We start from the raw sequence: 17,350 nt of genomic DNA, 5'->3' as shown, positions 1-17,350 counted from the left end.
CTTCAAAAGATGAGCCTGGGAGCTTAAATTCATAACTTTGCCTAGATATTAAAAATCGTGGACTGAATAGAGAGACTGGATTTATGACTTATTACAACAATCTATAACACACTTAACTCCCCCAGTTTTTTTCCTTTCCCCTCTATGACTGGAAAGGAGTTAAAAGGGCCACCTTGAATGGTTCTTTGAAATGTGTAACCTACTTATGCTAAACAATCTGTTCAACCTCGTATTTAGCTCAGATGCTCTGAGTACATTCCGCAGACCTGAAGAAGCGCTCTGTGTAAACTCAAAAGCTTGCCTCTCTCACCAACAGAAGTTGGTCCAATAAAAGCTATTACGTCATTCACCACGTCTCTCTAAAAACATCCAAATAAACTACTTGTAACTTGAGCTGGAAATTCACATCATATGCACTTGTATACTGAAGAGCATAACTTTTACCTAATAGTGAGTCATACTGTGCCATCAATGCTGGTTAATTAAACCAAAAATCCAATTGAAATTAAATGATGATTTTTGCCTTGAGAGCGATGGTCTGATATTGTGCAACAGATTTTAATGCAGAAGATGGTTCAGCATGACAATTGATGCTTTAAAAAATAAGAGCTTAAAACTAAGCTCCTAAATCCATATTTAGGTGCTTGAGGGTGAGATTTTCACAAGTGCCTAAGTAACTTATGAGCCCAAGTCCCATTAAATTCAATGGAAGCAATGTTAGGCCAATGCTGAGTACATTTGAAAATCCCACCTTAAAACTGTAAAAAGTGATGTTGTATTTGGGAAAACTTATATCGGAAACCAGATCAAGTTGATCAATACAGTTGTAAGATATTTACTTAGATGAGGCCAAATTTTGAAGTCCTTACACACAAAGATCTCTCTAAAGTCAATGAGAGGTTTTGCCTATGTAAGAATTAAAGGCAAATCTTGTTTACAAGGGAAAACTATATTCTGGGCTAAATAAGCTTTGAGCCTGAAGGCCAGGATATGAATACTATTGACTTAACAGGAACCATCAAATTGATTGCTGCTGTTACGATTTATTATTATAACTGTGCTCTCCATCTCACATGTGCTCTGATCAGCTACTGTCCATGACTGCCTGAATTTCTCCCCAACCTGTCACTTGACTTGTGGCTGGCCTTGTCCACAAGCAAAAGGGGTTGTGGCAGTGGCACAATGAATCTCTTATGCTCTGAACAGGTGCCAGCAAGTCTTTGGGAGCAGAGCTACTACTCCTAGCTAGGACTACTTCTTCAAGGCATAGCCAAACAGTTGGTCGTAGCAGTCGTTCACCATTTGGTCCGTTCCTGCGTGGCTGCAAGGGTCTGATGGCCCAAGAATCCAACATCGGAACAGATTTGATGAACCCGTGTAATAGGGGATATGCCTCTTGGCTGCTTTCACCGCTTGGCTGGTGGAATTTTATCCGAGATGTTACAAGCCACCTAGAGAACAACATTCGATGGAACGGCTTGTGGCATTCTCGCTAGGACTAATAGCCTCCTAAACACAGATTAGGAAAGATGAGGTCCTCATCCCTTTCACTGGACAGCAGAGCAGGACTGATCTGAAGGGGAGAGCATGCTGCACCTTCTTGAAAGACAGCAGAGCTCCTGCTGCAATGGGCTTCTCAGGAGGAATTCTGGTTGAGCCAGCCAGAATTCCACAAGGGATTCCACTGCAATAGAACTCTTCCATACAGATCCTAATACAAATAGCAAAATGTAAAAGCACAATCTGGCTCCTTTCCTGCCCTAAAATTAATTCTTTTTTAAATTAAATTGTATTTAACATCTAGGATCAGGTGGAGGAAATAGAGAGTTGATGGGGGAAGCATGTGATTGGGGAGACTGAAGCTGAAGTGGTCATATTTGCTGAATGCTTATGGATGGGGGGGCGGTAGCAAGTCATAGTGTAGTGATTTGCATAATCACTGTACTGTCCTTTTTCAATAACTAATCCTCTAGTTGGGTAATAATTGTCCTCAGACTAGTAGACTACAGTGACTTTCACAGTGTATAATTATATAATACCAACTGTACCTCTGAATTTTACATCCTCTTCAACCAGTGCCAGGAACTGCATAACTGAGGAATAAAGCTACAGTTACAGCTCAATAACTGGACAGCAACTGGACATTCTGATGGGCTGAGGTAATTTAATTTCATTTTAGTGATATTTAGTTCGTATCTAATTTAGTATATTAACTTACTGTTTGTGGATGAGTGGGTGCGCTTGGGGAAGGGGGTGTACAGGCAGGTGACTTAACATAAGTTAGCTTCATACCTAAAACTTTCTCATAAGAATTTGATACTATAGTGACAAGCATGGTTTGTATAGAGAAGGATTATTTACTATCACAAGCATAATTATGCTTCTATTGTTTGCTGAACCGTGAGACTGTATACCTTTCACTGGCAACTGCATTTCACTTTTTAATGTAGCTATTAAAGCTCATTTAGAACTTTTCATATATAACTTGCCCCAGTAACTTAATGTTTTTCATAAATATTTGCTTCAGATTTCTAGAGATGGGCTCATCTTGGACAAAGATAGAAGGTACAGTTAAATCAGTTTTAGTTATATTAATTAAATTGTAATGACTTGAACAGTGTAAGATGCCTGTCATTTTAACATGGTACACAATAATAGAAGATAATGAATTAAGTTGCCAGTGGACCTTTCCCTTAGGATGATGTTATTGTGGGTTGCTAATTAGCTATAATATGCAAATAGTAAAACTGATAACACTTCAAAGTACTGTACTTGTTTTGTCTAACTTACATTATAAAGACCATTAGTACATCAAGATAGGAAAGGATTGCAATTTCCTGTATTGGGCTATATATATATTATCTACAGTGACTGTTTTGACTTTGTTATTAAACCTATCATTGTAAAAGTATTCTCAAGGTGCTGTACAGAGAGCAGTTTTAATCAATTACTTATTTTTTTATAGAAGTAATGACCAAAATCAGGTTCTTCAAATTAACAACATTATAAATGTTATGTTAAAGTAACATGCAGGATCTGGCTAACTCTGTCACCACAATCCATTGTTAAAGTGCCCGCTCCATCCTTTGTTCACCTCATCTTGATTAATACTATCACACACTGTTCAGAGACCTCTACAAAATTACTATAGGAATTACTATAATGAATGATCCTCCCTGTGGAGTGCAACCTACATAGAGATGGCCTGGAATCAAATCCCTGAGACTGAACAAGCCAGAGCTTCAGGGAAGTTTAGATCTGGGATCAGAACTTTCTGCTTTTGTGAATGATTACACAGATGAATTAGTGTCATACTAATTCACTATTTTCTCACTGATGGGGAGTGAGGAGGTGCTTTTAACTCCAATGATTTAACATTTTTCTTTTTACTCCCCCCCATTCTCGAAGATTTTCAAATCTCCTTCCACTGGAGGAGGACTGGCTATGCTCACTCTGGAGACCATCGGTGTCACTATTTCAATTGCCCTCAGGGGTTGCTAGAAACGATATAGTGTCCTCTCCCTCCAGGGATACTGCTTCTGAATTACTCCCATTGCTTGTTGGTTCCAGAGCTTGAAATTTGATATGGGACCTATCCTGGCACCATCCTTGTGATGCTGCTACCAGCATGCCAATCCATTAGCTCATGGTTTGGCAATGTCCCTCGTTGTCTTTCGGGAAACACTATATTAAAGAATGAGAAAGGAAAACATTTCCCAAGGAAGGGTCTAGGTGTAAAACTGCGTGAAACTCAGCAATTTTGGTTCACAAGGATTAATAAAAGGTGTTCTCTTTGCTGTAAGGCTCCTCATCCCTATATATTTTTTTGAGTTTTAGATTCAAACTCAAAATCTCAGTAGTAAACTGGTTTTGTACTGAATGCATAATATAGCAAAGCCTCCTAAGCAAACACTAATCATGCTAAGATTGCTGAATATCTTGGCCTCGGGTTACTTGAAAGGTTCAGGATCCTTAGCAAACCTTTAGATGAACCTGAATTTGGCATTTGTGATTAGGCCTGCAGTCTGGTGAATTTTGTGTAATTTGGGATGCCACTGTAAACTTTTAGCACAGCTAGAATGAACACACCATTTTATTATCAGAGATGAGAGACTGTTAAGGACAAACCTAACTGTTTTAAATATGTAGGTCATGGTTCTGTTTTTTCCTTCCCTTTTGGTCAGAGATAGTTAGATCAGATGAGACTTGGGCAAACCTGAACACAAGAGGACAATAAACCGAACAGCAAAACAATTATTGCTATACACTGTTTATATTCACCTTGTCCCAAATCCTGCACAAACAAAATTGGGGATAGACAATCATGTGACCTGTTTTAGTCAATTGGCCAGACAGTCAAAAATTTAAAAAAAATCTCAAAAAAGTCTGAGTTTTAGGCAAAGTTGTGACTCACTGCTTTTTACCTGAATTGATTTGACCAAATGTGGTGATCTGGGGTTATCTGTCTGTACAATTTTATGAATTAAGACTGGTGCTCTGGAGTTGTTCTTATGAAAATACTGTAGTTTTGAATACCTCTATGTAAATGTGGAATTCACTAGGTGCTGACAGGGCCTGTAGCACATACAGACCAGACTAGGAATGATGGAGAGTAGTTAACCATAATGATTGTACTCTGCCTGCATAATAGGTATGCTAAGAAGGTTGGATGATGCAAGGACAGCCAGTTTTTTCCAACCCCTCAACTGGGGACTGGCCTTTAGAGAAGTGGAAAATCCCCAAAAGCAGAACAAAGGACATGTTTTTGTTATATAAAGGACATATTGGGATATATAAACTAAAGGGACTCAGAGCGAGAGAGACAGGAAGGTTTAGGTAGCAAGAGATGAGTCGGGCATGCTTTCATAGCTGGGGGAGGGGGCGGGGGAGGGGGCGGGGGAGGGAGCTCTCTGCTTAGCTGCTAGAACAACTAAGGTCAGAGAAAGCGAGAGACTCCCTGGTTCAGAAGTCAAGCCATGAGCTGCAGCAGAAGTATCCTGGATATGCCCAGAGGACACCTCAGCCCAAAGAATGCCATAGAGTGGTGAAGAAATTGAGGCAGGGAAATGTGTGTAGAATTCATTATTTTTGTATAGACCTGTGCATTTCTTGTGTTTTTAAAGGAAGAATGATAGTTTTAGAAATCTCTGCAAAATCTGTCTGTGCTGTGCTATGCCTCTCATGAGCCTTAGAAGAGTTAACCTGTGGACCCAGAACAACTGGAGTTCTGGGAGACAGTGTGTTTAAGTTACAGGAGAATATGGGGGAATGGTCAGTATTGGTCCTTGTCAGTTGGATCACAAAGTCTCAGCTCTCAGGATGAGGTGTTAGACAGGAGAATCTGCATCCCAAGAGTGTGCCTGAAGATCTCAACCTAGTGGCAGCCTGTGGATTCTGTTAAGACTCCAGCAGCTTAAAGCACACAGGATACTGTAGTTCAATTCCCTCAAAGCTGGTCTGATGAATGTCCAGGAGGGGGAGCTCAACTAGATTTGTAACACCATACTAAAAAAGCAGAGGATTTTACTCAGGGCCGGCCCAAAGATTTTGGCACCTGAGGTGGGGAGCTCAAATCATGCCCCCATGTCCCCTCGCTTGGGCCAAAACTTTGAAAGGTCTCAATTCTGCCTTCTTTCTGTTCTACTCCTCTCATGGTACTGCTCTGCTACCTACCCCAATAAAGGAGAACTAACAATTTAAAGCACCTGTTCAAAAATTTTAAGTAACACTTAACTTTCAAACGCCTGAACAGCAAATGTAACTTTTCTTGTCTGCATAATAAACGCTGGCATTTTTATGTTTGAATAATTAAAGTGGTGCTTTCCGTGCCTTCTCAGTTGCAAAGATTTGAACTGCTTCCTGAAGGTCCACAGTCTGGGCCAGCTCGTTCTCTGTTGAGATGGTTGCAAGGCCAAACAGCCTCTCTTGTGTCATTGTGGAGTATAGATGTGTTTTTATTAACTTCAGCTTGGAGAAGCTGCGTTCTCCACTGGCAGCTGTTACAGGAAGTGTTAGAAGTATGTGCAGAGCAACAAAAGCATTTGGAAAGAGGATGGTCATCTTATTTGTGCACATATATTCCAGAACAGCCTTTGGAGTTGATCCTGCTGAAATGTATCTTGAAAGGGCTTTCAGTTCATCACCTAAATCAATCGCATTAATATTGCGCATGTCAACATTGTCTCTAGTGCCCTGCATTGCTGATTGTAGATCTTCTTCAGGTATAGTGAAGAGTTTTGGAATATCATACAATATCCCAAATATACTGCTTAGTTCCCTGAGCTGCATGAAATGTCCTTCAGCTGACTGTACTGCACAATCTAGCATCTAGAATTCAACTTCTAATTGTTGTTTGGAGTCTCTTATGGGATTATCCCGTGCCTTATCATCAAAGTCATCTTCTTCAGTGACTCTTGTATTCCTGAATGGTTGGGAAAAGAGCTTCAGTGTGAAGTTCCTCTGCTAACTTCTGTGCACTCTTCAGAATGTTTTGAAATCCCTCATCTGACCGGTAAGACTGTAAAACACTGACCGGTAAGACACTTTGCTTTGTCCAGGTGTTCCATTGCTCCAGATATATCAAGGTCAACACCTTGGAGTCTCTTGCTTACAACATTTATTTCAAACAGTATGTCATGCCACACAGAAATTTGAAGTTATGTATGTTTCTGGTGATTCCATTTCCCTCTGCCACTCCTCTCCTCCTCTCATAGCATTATCCTCCAGAATGGCAACTATGGCATCATCTATCTTCCCAATTTGGTGTTTGATAGGCTTTATCGCCTGCACATGACTTTACCATCATGTGGCACTCCAGTGGTTTCAGTGTCAGAGAGGATGTTCCCAGATGCTGCTTCAAAATTTGCCATTGATGAGTTCATGCAGAGAAAAATACATAGATACTTTGAATTATATTAAAAAATCCAGCAGCCTCACTAGAAGCTGATGCTGCATCACTGACCACCAAGTTCAATGAATGAGAACTGCATGGGACAAAAAAAGCTCAAGGGTTTAACTCTCGGATCCGTGTCTGCACTCCTCTGTTCTTTCCCCTCATGTTGGCACCATTATTGTAGCCCTGACCTCTAATGTCAGCTGTCACAATTCCTGTGTCTTCCAGCTTTTTAAGAAGCACATTTGTCACACCAGCACGTGTAGTGTCATCAATGTCAATAAATTCTAGAAAATGCTCTCTGACAGTCACCATTGCAGGGACATTTTCATTAGGTTCTGTTATCGTTACAAAACGCACCATTAAAGACCACTCTTCTCTGATCTACACTTTTCTCCAGGAATGTGCATGGTTACATCCATTTGAGATGGAGATATGGATGCTGCAGTAGCTGCCAGGTCACCTGCACTCTAATTAACTGGAAGATCGGGTATCTCCTCACCACTCTCATCCTCATTGAGGCTGGAAGGCTCACCGTGAACATTTGTGTCTATGTATCTCAGGAGAGCTCCTTCCTGCTTAGATAGAAAAGCTTCCTTTGCTTGCTTGCTTGCTTTTTCTGAATGCTGCCCCAGCAGGGCATTTTCTTCTTTCACTCATGAGTGCTGTTCTGTGCCAGCTCTAGTGGCTCTCAACACTCAGTTGAAGGGGACAAATAAGCAGGCTGGAGAAGGGCCTGAGTGAGGGAAGATATCAGGGTCTTAAGGGCCTAACTGGCTCCTACTACTTCAGTTGACTGCCTGTTCCCCTCAAGTGGGTTCAGGGAAGCAGCAGGAAACAGGAGGTTCCCTGAGAAGTTGGTGTTAATCAGTCCAAGCTCCTGGGGGTGCTAGACAGGTACATAAGAGGCGGCTCCTCCTCTCTCTCCCTGCAGCTCCTGCTGCTTTCTGTTGTTCCCTGTCACCTTTTCTCCTGCCTGCCTGTTATGTATCTTGTGCCCTTCTTCCTCCAGCACAGCACTTCACCATCTCTGTGCATCTAGAGCAGAGAGAATACATATGCACCAGCAGCAGACACAATTTTCTACGCTCTGGGTCCTAGTGGCACCCTTCCCCTTCAGTCTGGCACCTGAGGTGGCTGCCTCAATAGGCCTCATGGTAAAGCCATCCCCGATTTTACTGCAGCTATAAGGGGAGCATGGGTAAGATCAAAATGAATAATTCATGTCCTGGCAGCCTGGGCAATATATCAAATGTTGCACATTAACTACTGCAACAAAATGCATGAACAATGAATAGTATTCTGTAGTAATTTGTAATGTCTACTCCTTGAGTTCTGAGTACAAGAAAAATGGCAGCAGATTGTTATGCAGAGAATCCAGTAGGATAGCACATAACCCTGGAGAAATTAAAGTTTCTCTTTAATGGGAAATGGTTTGTTACCATCACATACCATGCGCTTAGCTTCTGAAACCTGGAACATGGAAAGCAATGTGGTAGTAATTTACAATTAACTAATACACTGCAAATCATTCCTTGATTGTTTTGTGTTATGAAACTTGGAGAGATGTAAAATGCACTTGTGCTAGTTTATTTTCTTTTGAAATGGTAATTACTGTTGCTGAGGGGCAGCACTTAGTACAGAATATGAAACGCGCACAGAAAGGAACTCATCTGTGAGGAACTGCTGAGGGACCATAATGATTTGAAAAGATGCTTTCTTGAAACACACACACACACACACACACACACACACACACACACACACACACACACACACACACACACACACACACACACACACACACACTTTATGAAACTCCAGCCAGCTACATAAATAAAACAAGGCCTTTCTGTGTAAGCCTCAGTGCTTGCTGCTTTGACGTCTGACTGCTTTTTCCTATCAACAGTCGGAATGTGGCTGAAAAGAGGGAAGTACAGCTGTGCAGCACTCCAACTAGAGACCCTAAACATACTGTACTTGATTCAATGCCGTTGAAAGGGTGCAGAGTGTGCTTCATGCAACTGGCCCAGTTCTGCTGGCTGGGGTGGAGTTGTCATAAACAAATAGCTAAGGGTTAATGTCTCTTTCACCTGGAAAGGAGTAACCTGAAACACCTGACCAGAGGACCAATCAGGAAGCAAGACTTTTTCAAATCTGGGTGGAGGGAAGTTTGTGTTGGAGTTCTTTGTTCCTTGTCTTGTGTCTGTCCCTCTCAGCTATGGGAAGGATTTTTCTGTCTCCTGCTTTCTAATATTCTGTTTCCAAGTTGTGAGTACAAAGATCATAAAACAATAGGGGTTATTGTTTTTTTTTCTTTTGTATTTACATGTGTGTAATTGCTGGAGTGTTTTGAATTGTGTTCTTTTGAATAAGGCTGTTTATTCATATTTCTTTTAAGCAATTGACCCTGTATTTGTCACCTTAATACAGAGAGACCATTTTTAATGTATTTTTCTTTCCTTTTACATAAAGCTTTCTTTTTAAGACCTGTTGGAGTTTTTCTTTAGTGGTGAACTCCAGGGAATTGAGTCTGTAGCTCACCAGGGAGTTGGTGGGAGGAAAAAGTCAGGGGGAAATCTGTGTGTGTTAGATTTACTAGCCTGACTTTGCATTCCCTCTGGGTGAAGGAGGGGGGTGGAGGGGGAGCTTGGCTCTCTCTCTCGGTACTTGTGTTTCCAGGACTGGAAATAGGGAGGGTGGAATCCCTCTGTTTAGATTCACGGAGCTTGCTTCTGTGTATCTCTCCAGGAACCCAGGGAGGGAACAACTGGAAGGAAGAGGGGGAAGGGAAATGGTTTATTCCCCTTTGTTGTGAGACTTAAGGAATTTGGGTCTTGGGGTCCCCAGGGAAGGTTTTTGGTGGGACCAGAGTGCCCCAAAACACTCTAATTTTTTGGGTGGTGGCAGCTTTACCAGGTCCAAGCTGGTAACTAAGCTTGGAGGTTTTCATGCTAACCACCCATATTTTGGACGCTAAGGTCCAAATCTGGGAATATGTTATGACAGGAGTAGGTGAAGTTTATGACACTTGTTCATCCTGCTCTTCCCTTGGGCTTTGGAGAAGGTTGGCATCACTAGCCAGGAGCGCTCCTTTCCCTTTGAGAGCATAATGGCTGTGATTGTAACCAGCTCATGGGCAAAGGTGCTTTCTGGACTCTCTTAACTTTATTACCTTGCAGGACTAGTCACAGGCTAGCTCGTAATGTCTCCAAGTTAACAAAGCAGACTATATAGGACTCCATTTACCAAGAATGATGGGCTTGTATTTAAAGTTAATGACAGCCAGAAGCTCAAACATTTCTCTTGAAAGCTTGTATGTTGCCCTATAATCTTGCTTATAGCAAGGATGATAATGATAAATAATATCCATAGCACTTCTCAGTCAAATGACTCAAAGTACTTTCCAGACATTGAGCAATTTAATGTCATGACAATTACTTAATGTAGGCATTACTGATATGATGTAGGCATTATCTGCATTTTACTGTTGGGGAAACTGAGGCACAGCTTTACATCTTGGGAGCTGGGCAGCAATCAACAAGCACACAGCATACTGCACAGTAGCAGAGGTTGGAAGTATTTTGGTCTAGGACATTGGCACCCTAGAATTACTAAAAACATGGTGGGCTCTTTAGCATCAATGTAAAGCTGACAGACAGTTTCTAAGCATCACAAATTCTCCCTGCATAGTAAGCCCTACTTTCAGTTTCTCTCTCTCAGATGTAAATGGGGTAAGTTTCTCCTGCCAGGATTTGAACTTGTGGTTCTAGCAAGTCTGGATATTTTAAACCTGATGCTTAGAACATTCAGCCAGCCTCTCTGTAAAATAGTTTCTTTTACTCCTGAACTTTTAGGCCTGAATTTCATTTAAATAGATGGCCTTTTAAACTGAGTGCTTTAAAATTACAAGTGGCAAATTACTTATACTGGCATAGTTAGACCAGTTCCCTGGTTCCCTGCTAATGTTCCAGTGGATAGGCCACTAGCAGAAACGGGCACAGTCAGTGGAATAGTGCGCACTTTCATTAGCAATGAATTTGACTCAATACTGATGGTGATCAGAGTAGGATGAGACTGCATACCAAGAATCTACCGGCTGTGTGTTTGATTTTGGACTATTTACTGTCTTTTACCAGCTGTCTCAGACTGCACAAGTCATGTTATCTACATTATTTGTAGCCAATCTCTCTATTTCAGAACAAGAGTGCTTCTGACCTAGTAAAACTCCTGCTATTTTGAAGATGATTAATAAAAAAACAACACCTCTTGGAGTCTGCACACTCACTTGTTGCCCAGTAACCAGAAGAATAGAGCCTTCTTTCCCATGTACCACTTGCCGGTAAACGTGATCTAGAATTAAGAGTTCACTCCAGCAATTCTGAAGCAGCTTCATTTGGTCATCAACCTGTAAAACAAACAGAAAAATTGATAGTATTACTTTGGTAATAACTCTTACAAAACTCATATTGCACAGATTGCTGAAGGAGAACAGGGTAGCATACCACTCTTTTTAGTTGTCTGGTTAAATTTCAGATATTCAGATTTAATGTTATGAGAACTGAAGTGATGTCAATAATTATTGGTGTCAGAACATTGATATCGGAGCTAATAGGCCTTTGTCAATAGATGGCACCATCTATGATTAAGTAGAACATTTACAACTGATTAACTGCTAGAATAAGGTGATCCATGGGTAATAATAACCAAATTATACCGGACACTGGGTGAAATGCCCACTGATCACTAGGAGCAATTAATTTTATTTTTCCATGTATTAGCTGCTTATCTCAGATCAGCATTCTTTTCCTTGCTCAATCACTAGCCTGCTATGTGACCTCATGCCTCAGTTTCCCTATCTGCAAAATGTAGATGATACTCATTTTCCTTTAGACTGCTTTGAGATTTATGAGTGAAAAGCTCTGGAGAAGAGCTGAATATTATTATATGCCTATTATGTTATTAGGGTGATGTTCTTTTAAACTGAAGCTTTCACCATGGATTAATATAAATTGAATAACTGAGCTTGACACACATTTTAAAAGAAGTAATTAAAGAATTTTAGGGCTTCTGACAAAAGAAAATCAGCTTTGGGGAGTGGATCTTATTTGACCTACAGAACAGGCACAGAAAATACAGTGCTAATGCAAAGCTTCTCCATGCTCCCTGCCACTGAGCCTCACTCTTTAGACACACTGGAGAATCAGCAGAAAAGTATCAAAATCCCAGATGCATTAACAAGCCCAAGTCCAGGATTAGTCCCGTGACAAAGAGCAGGCTGATGAAGAAGTAAATACTGCCTCTATCAGTGGTGGTGTTACACTGAAAAAGGAAGGATGCTTCTAGAAACAAAATGCAGCAGGATGGTCTCAAGCAGGAGAATAAAATGTATGTACAAGCAGTAGTCAGAGAATTTGTACAGTAGTAAGAGCTGTATCACTGACTGAATCTGGTAATAGCAGACACATATCTGACACTAGTCCTGATTCTGATCTCCCAGAATATTGTCCAGGCACTGAAACATAGCAATTGCAGCAATTATAATCTGAGTCAGAGAAGAGACTGAGATTAAAGGAGTCTGTCTTCTCCCAAAAGGGAAGAGAAGAAAAAACATGCAGAATAAAGGGTACATTTCCTGTGAGTAGTATACCTTACTGAATACAGAGAGTAAGCAGTGCCAGAATGAACCTAGAGGATTTAGGGTGCTACTGTATTTTCAAGATTTTCAAAATAGATTCCTAAATTTAGGTTCCTAAATTGTTTAGGCAACTTAATCCAAGTGTGCTGAACGTTTGAAATCAATAGGTGTTGCTATGTGCTTAGCACTTTTGAAATTCAGGCTATGGATTTAGGAGCACTCATTTTTGAAAACTTAGTCTGAATCTACAGGCATGACACAAACTAAACCAATTCTATGGCATTAGGTAGTGGGACCAGTGAAAAATAACCCTTTTGAGAGAAAAATGCAGGTAAAGTGCACAATGTCAATGTTTTTCTTATAGAAATTGGTCCAGATGACATAGATGATACAACATAAACAGCCATAGATGTGCAATTGTGATAAGACTGTATAATAGTCATAGATGAAGCTTAAAAAAAAATGAGTGCTCATACCTTATTGCCACATTGTTAATCTTATTTCTATACTTAGAACATGTTGAGAAAAATATTGTAAAACATCTAGAGAATAATGGGACTATATTTAATATATTTATTAATGCTCAAGAAGTGGGGGCATACTGCACAGAACTGAAATTTGAATAATACAAAAGGCTTGCTCCAACTACCATTAAAATTAAGGGAAAACAGCATTTGCTAAAAGTGGTTTGCCAGAATGAGTGATAATAGCGAATAGCAAATTAGAGAGAATACTTTAAAATATGATACGGCTGCAAAGAAGTGGTTTGTAGTATGAGGCGTCAAACAAGTGGCTTGCAGTATAATGTGTATATATGCTATGCAGTTTGGGTTGCTTATGTAAAGAGGCACCGTCTTGTGGAACAGGATGGTCCCAGCAACTGTATTTCTCAGTGAAAATGGTGTGACTGCAACTGGAATATTGTGTTTAGTTTTGGACATTTGTTTTTTTTTTTTGGCCAGGAAAAGAGTGAGAAATTGCAGGGGAATCATATAAAAGCAGCACAATTACCAAGGAGTGGAGAGTCTGACTTTTAGGGAATGATTAAAGGTCTGACCCTAATGTCTCATTACAAGCAATAGTCCTACTGACACAAAGTGAAGTTTTGCTTGCTTAGGATACTGCATGATTATGCCGTAAAAGAATACATATTTGGACAGTAGTTTTGCTGGGCAACAGTTAAATGGAAAGCATGATAAGATTCAACAAATATTTAAAGGCTGTGAACTTCACTAATGGATAGGAACTGAGGATAATTAAAATATTTATAATTCAGAGAAATAAAATTACAGAAGGGAAAATTTAAGCTGAATATCTGCCTAAAACAATTTCTTAGAGACAGACCTATTAGGCTGCAAAACAGCCTTCCAAAGGAAGCAGTGGACACCCCACAATTTGATACATTTAAAACTAGACTGGGCAAAGCACTAGAAAAATGTATTTCAGGGAACAATCCTGCATAACTGGAGAGCTAGAGTAGGTGATGTAATAGGTCTTTTCAATTGTTAACTTCTAGGACTCAATGAACTTTTTATCAGTTGCACCCTTTCAGACTTAGGCTACAGCCAACAGAGTGGTACTATTTGTATGGTTTGCTTAGCCTAAGAAACTGAAAGCTTTTATTATAAGTAGGGCTAGTAGTGCTGCATATTATTAAGGTTGCCTGACACCTCCCGTTATAAGTTCCTGTTTTCAGTTGCTTATAATTTTGTGAAATTTTGTCTATTTGGGCTGAAATTTTCCATGGTGGTTATCTGTCTCAGTCTGCATTGTTGTGGAAAGTTTCAGCCAAAACAGTTCAACCAATTTCCAAGAATGAAACTAGGGAAAAATGCTTTGTTCCTCCTCTGTTAAAAAAGAATCCTGGTGACTTTTTCATTGAGAACCTCTAGCTCTCCCATGCTTTGGCACAGGAACTTGAATTTCACCAGAGGGGTGGCCTTTGTATCAGGGATGTATCATGTATCTTTTTCCAGCCCCGTGAAAATCTGCCCAAATTTGGTCAAGTTAGAAGCTTTCGGAGAATTGCAGGTCACATATGCTCAGTACAGACTTTTCAGATTTTTAGCAGCTAAATTTCCTGAAGATTCTGTCTGTACTCAGCATGTTTCAGCCTAGTGCTGAGCAGAGATTCTGCTGCAATTGCAGTGCTGGGGTGTTGCTGGCCATGCCAGCTGAGTCTGGGAACATGAACTGAGAGCAGGGAGGCCATCTATTCTGTGCTCTCAGTAACTCCTCTGCTGGGCACTGGCAATGTGAAGAAAGCTGCCTGATTCAAATGCAGAAGGACAACAGGTGGACCTACGTGGGGTGGAGGGAAGAGCTGGGACAAGGAGCCTGGGGGTTGGCAGAAACAGGGAGTGGAGCTTGGTGTGGGTGGGAAGGTAGAGGGAAATGTGGACTGGGAGTAGGGGTGACTGGAAGTAGACTGTGACTAGGAGCCGAGAATGGAGACTTGGACTGTCTGGGCAAGGAGACTGAGAACTGATGGAGGGAGGGAGGGGAGTCAGATCTGACAAGGAACTAGGGTGCAGGGGCAGAACGAGAAATGGATAGGCAAAGAGACTGCCACAAGAAGCTGGAAGACTGGACAAGGAACTTGGTAAAGGAGAGCGGACTGGGAGCTGGGGGGATGAGGAACATGAGTGAGGTCAATGGAGGTAAGGGTGGGCAAGAAAAACAAATCAGATGAAGGGTGGGATGGGGGAAATAGGACTGTCTTGGAAAAGAAACTGGGACTAGGGGATGAACTGGGAATGGATGGACAAGGAGACTGGGGTGAGAAGCTTGAGGAGTGAGAACTGGGACTGGCAAAGTGAGGAGAATGTTATTGGCATGGGGAGTCAGGGATGGGAAAGAGACAAGATTGGAACAGGTACAGGTTGAAGAGGATGGAGCAGTGGGGTGTTGCTTGGCGGGGAATGGATAGAAGAGCATGTGCTCACTAGACTACATTCCTCTTCACAGTCAGTGGAACCCAGGATTCCTGGGTCTTATCATTCCTTTGCTGTCAGCCAATACCTGTAAAACTCACTGCCATCTCCTGCTATCCTCCTCACAGAGGTTGACAGCCTACTACTGTTACCAGTTACTCCATTAGTTTAAGTGGCAGAGATATATGGTAGAGATTCCAGCCCAGCTGATGACCTACATAGGTGTCAATTTGATGCCACATGATGGAATTTTGTGGTTTTTTTTTAAAAACCTAAGAAATTACACAGTCTACATTAAAATTGCAAGGTCAACCACTCGAAAGTTAGGAAATGCCAGAACTCAGGTTACCTGTGCAACCTTAATTTGGCCCCATTGTGCTTATGCATTATGATAAGTCTTTAACTGCACAATCACATACTATTTTTTCCCCAGAACTCTGCCTCATTCAGTGCGCAAGATGGACCTGCTTTGGGAATGAATGAGGGTTCTGTAGTGAAGAAATTGCTGACTGTAGGATAGCTGCTTCATTTGTTGCAGAATTTGGAAGGTACATACTATTTGTAATACTGGGGCTGGTGGTTCTAAGCCTGCTCATAACTAAAGGCCAGTTTCCTCAATTAAGGGGGGGAGCCACTAAGTCCAAGTTACAGCTGATTGTTGGGAACAACAAAGGAGAAAACAGGAATGAGAGTGAAGGTAGAGGCTGAAAATTAGGAACCAGAAAGGGAAACTGGGCTGAGAGCCCCACACAGTACTCACTGCTTCTCAAAGGAGCTTAGGAGTCAGTGGACACTGCCCAGAGGAACTCTGCCCGGAGATGTGAGCAGACAAGGGACTGGAAATAGGCTCCACAGTTGCAGAGCACCCCCACCCTATCCAGCTTTCTCCTCCTGGTATGATTGATGACCATCTTGGCCAATGCCAGGAGGAGGTTGATGAGGAGGTCTCATGATGCAGGGTGGTGGATGGGGTGTGTGAGGATCAGGAGATGTGGGGAGAAGTGCACAGAGAACCTCTGTAAGAGGTTCTGGAGGAGCTGGAAGAGGGGCTGCAACCTGATGCATTATATAGATTTGTGCCAGGGTCTCCCTCTCACCACAAAGGGGTCAAATGTTGGAGGAGTTTGGGAACTGTGCCATGTACATACTCATGCTCACAGGTCTATGGAGAAGCTGTCAACTAATATCCCTGGTGTGCAGTGGATTGGCAGGTATGTAATGAATGAGGTGGGAGATTGTGGGAAGAGAAGAGATGGACTCACGGTTAAGGCACGTGAATGCTGTCCTAGAAATTTGGATTCTATCCCTGCCTCTGCTACAGGGTTCTTATGTGATGCTAGTCAAGTCACTTGAACCAGACTTTTTACAGGTGTTTAATAGTGTATTCCTCATTATCTGTGTATCTGAGTTGAAATTCTGGGGTCTGATTTGCAAAAGTGCTAAGTATTCATAGCTGCAGCTGAAGTCAATGAGAGATGTGCTTTGAACATATAAAGTACTATATTATGGTAAGTACTCTGAAAAAACAGGTCCTATGTGTCTCAACGTGTGCACCAAAATTAGTGGATATTTTTTACCTTAATCTCTCTGTGCCTCAGTTCCACATCTGTAAAATGTTCCTTCGTCTCACAGGCATGTTGTGAAAATAAATTCTTTAATATTTGTGAAGTATTTAGATACTATAGTGGTGAGCACCACAGAAAACACCACAAGGAAATTAATACTTCTGTCTTCAGAGCAGAGTTTGAATAAATGTACAATAAATAAGGCCTGGGGCCACACATTGAACAACATGTAGAAAAAATATTGAATAGTTTCTTATTCAGTAAGCACCATCCATTTGGTGCACTGAAAAAGGCAGTGGTCCTGTGGAAAAAATAGTATGTG

The 17,350-nt window shown here is 41.3% G+C and overlaps 1 protein-coding gene across 1 annotated transcript in view; it reads right to left on the bottom strand.

Annotated features, from left to right (window-relative positions):
• Positions 1-17,350, bottom strand: part of NR5A2 (nuclear receptor subfamily 5 group A member 2) — a 105,378-nt gene that overhangs the window by 35,650 nt on the left and 52,378 nt on the right. The window contains exon 6 of the mRNA XM_030573898.1: positions 11,181-11,300. Within this exon, the coding sequence (XP_030429758.1) occupies positions 11,181-11,300 (120 nt within the window). The remainder of the gene's footprint in view (positions 1-11,180; positions 11,301-17,350) is intronic.

This window comes from Gopherus evgoodei, chromosome 8, assembly GCF_007399415.2.
Source record: "Gopherus evgoodei ecotype Sinaloan lineage chromosome 8, rGopEvg1_v1.p, whole genome shotgun sequence".
Classification (NCBI taxonomy): domain Eukaryota; kingdom Metazoa; phylum Chordata; order Testudines; family Testudinidae; genus Gopherus; species Gopherus evgoodei.
Note: the sequence above shows the minus strand (reverse complement) of the source record. Positions and strands in the feature narration are given on the sequence as shown.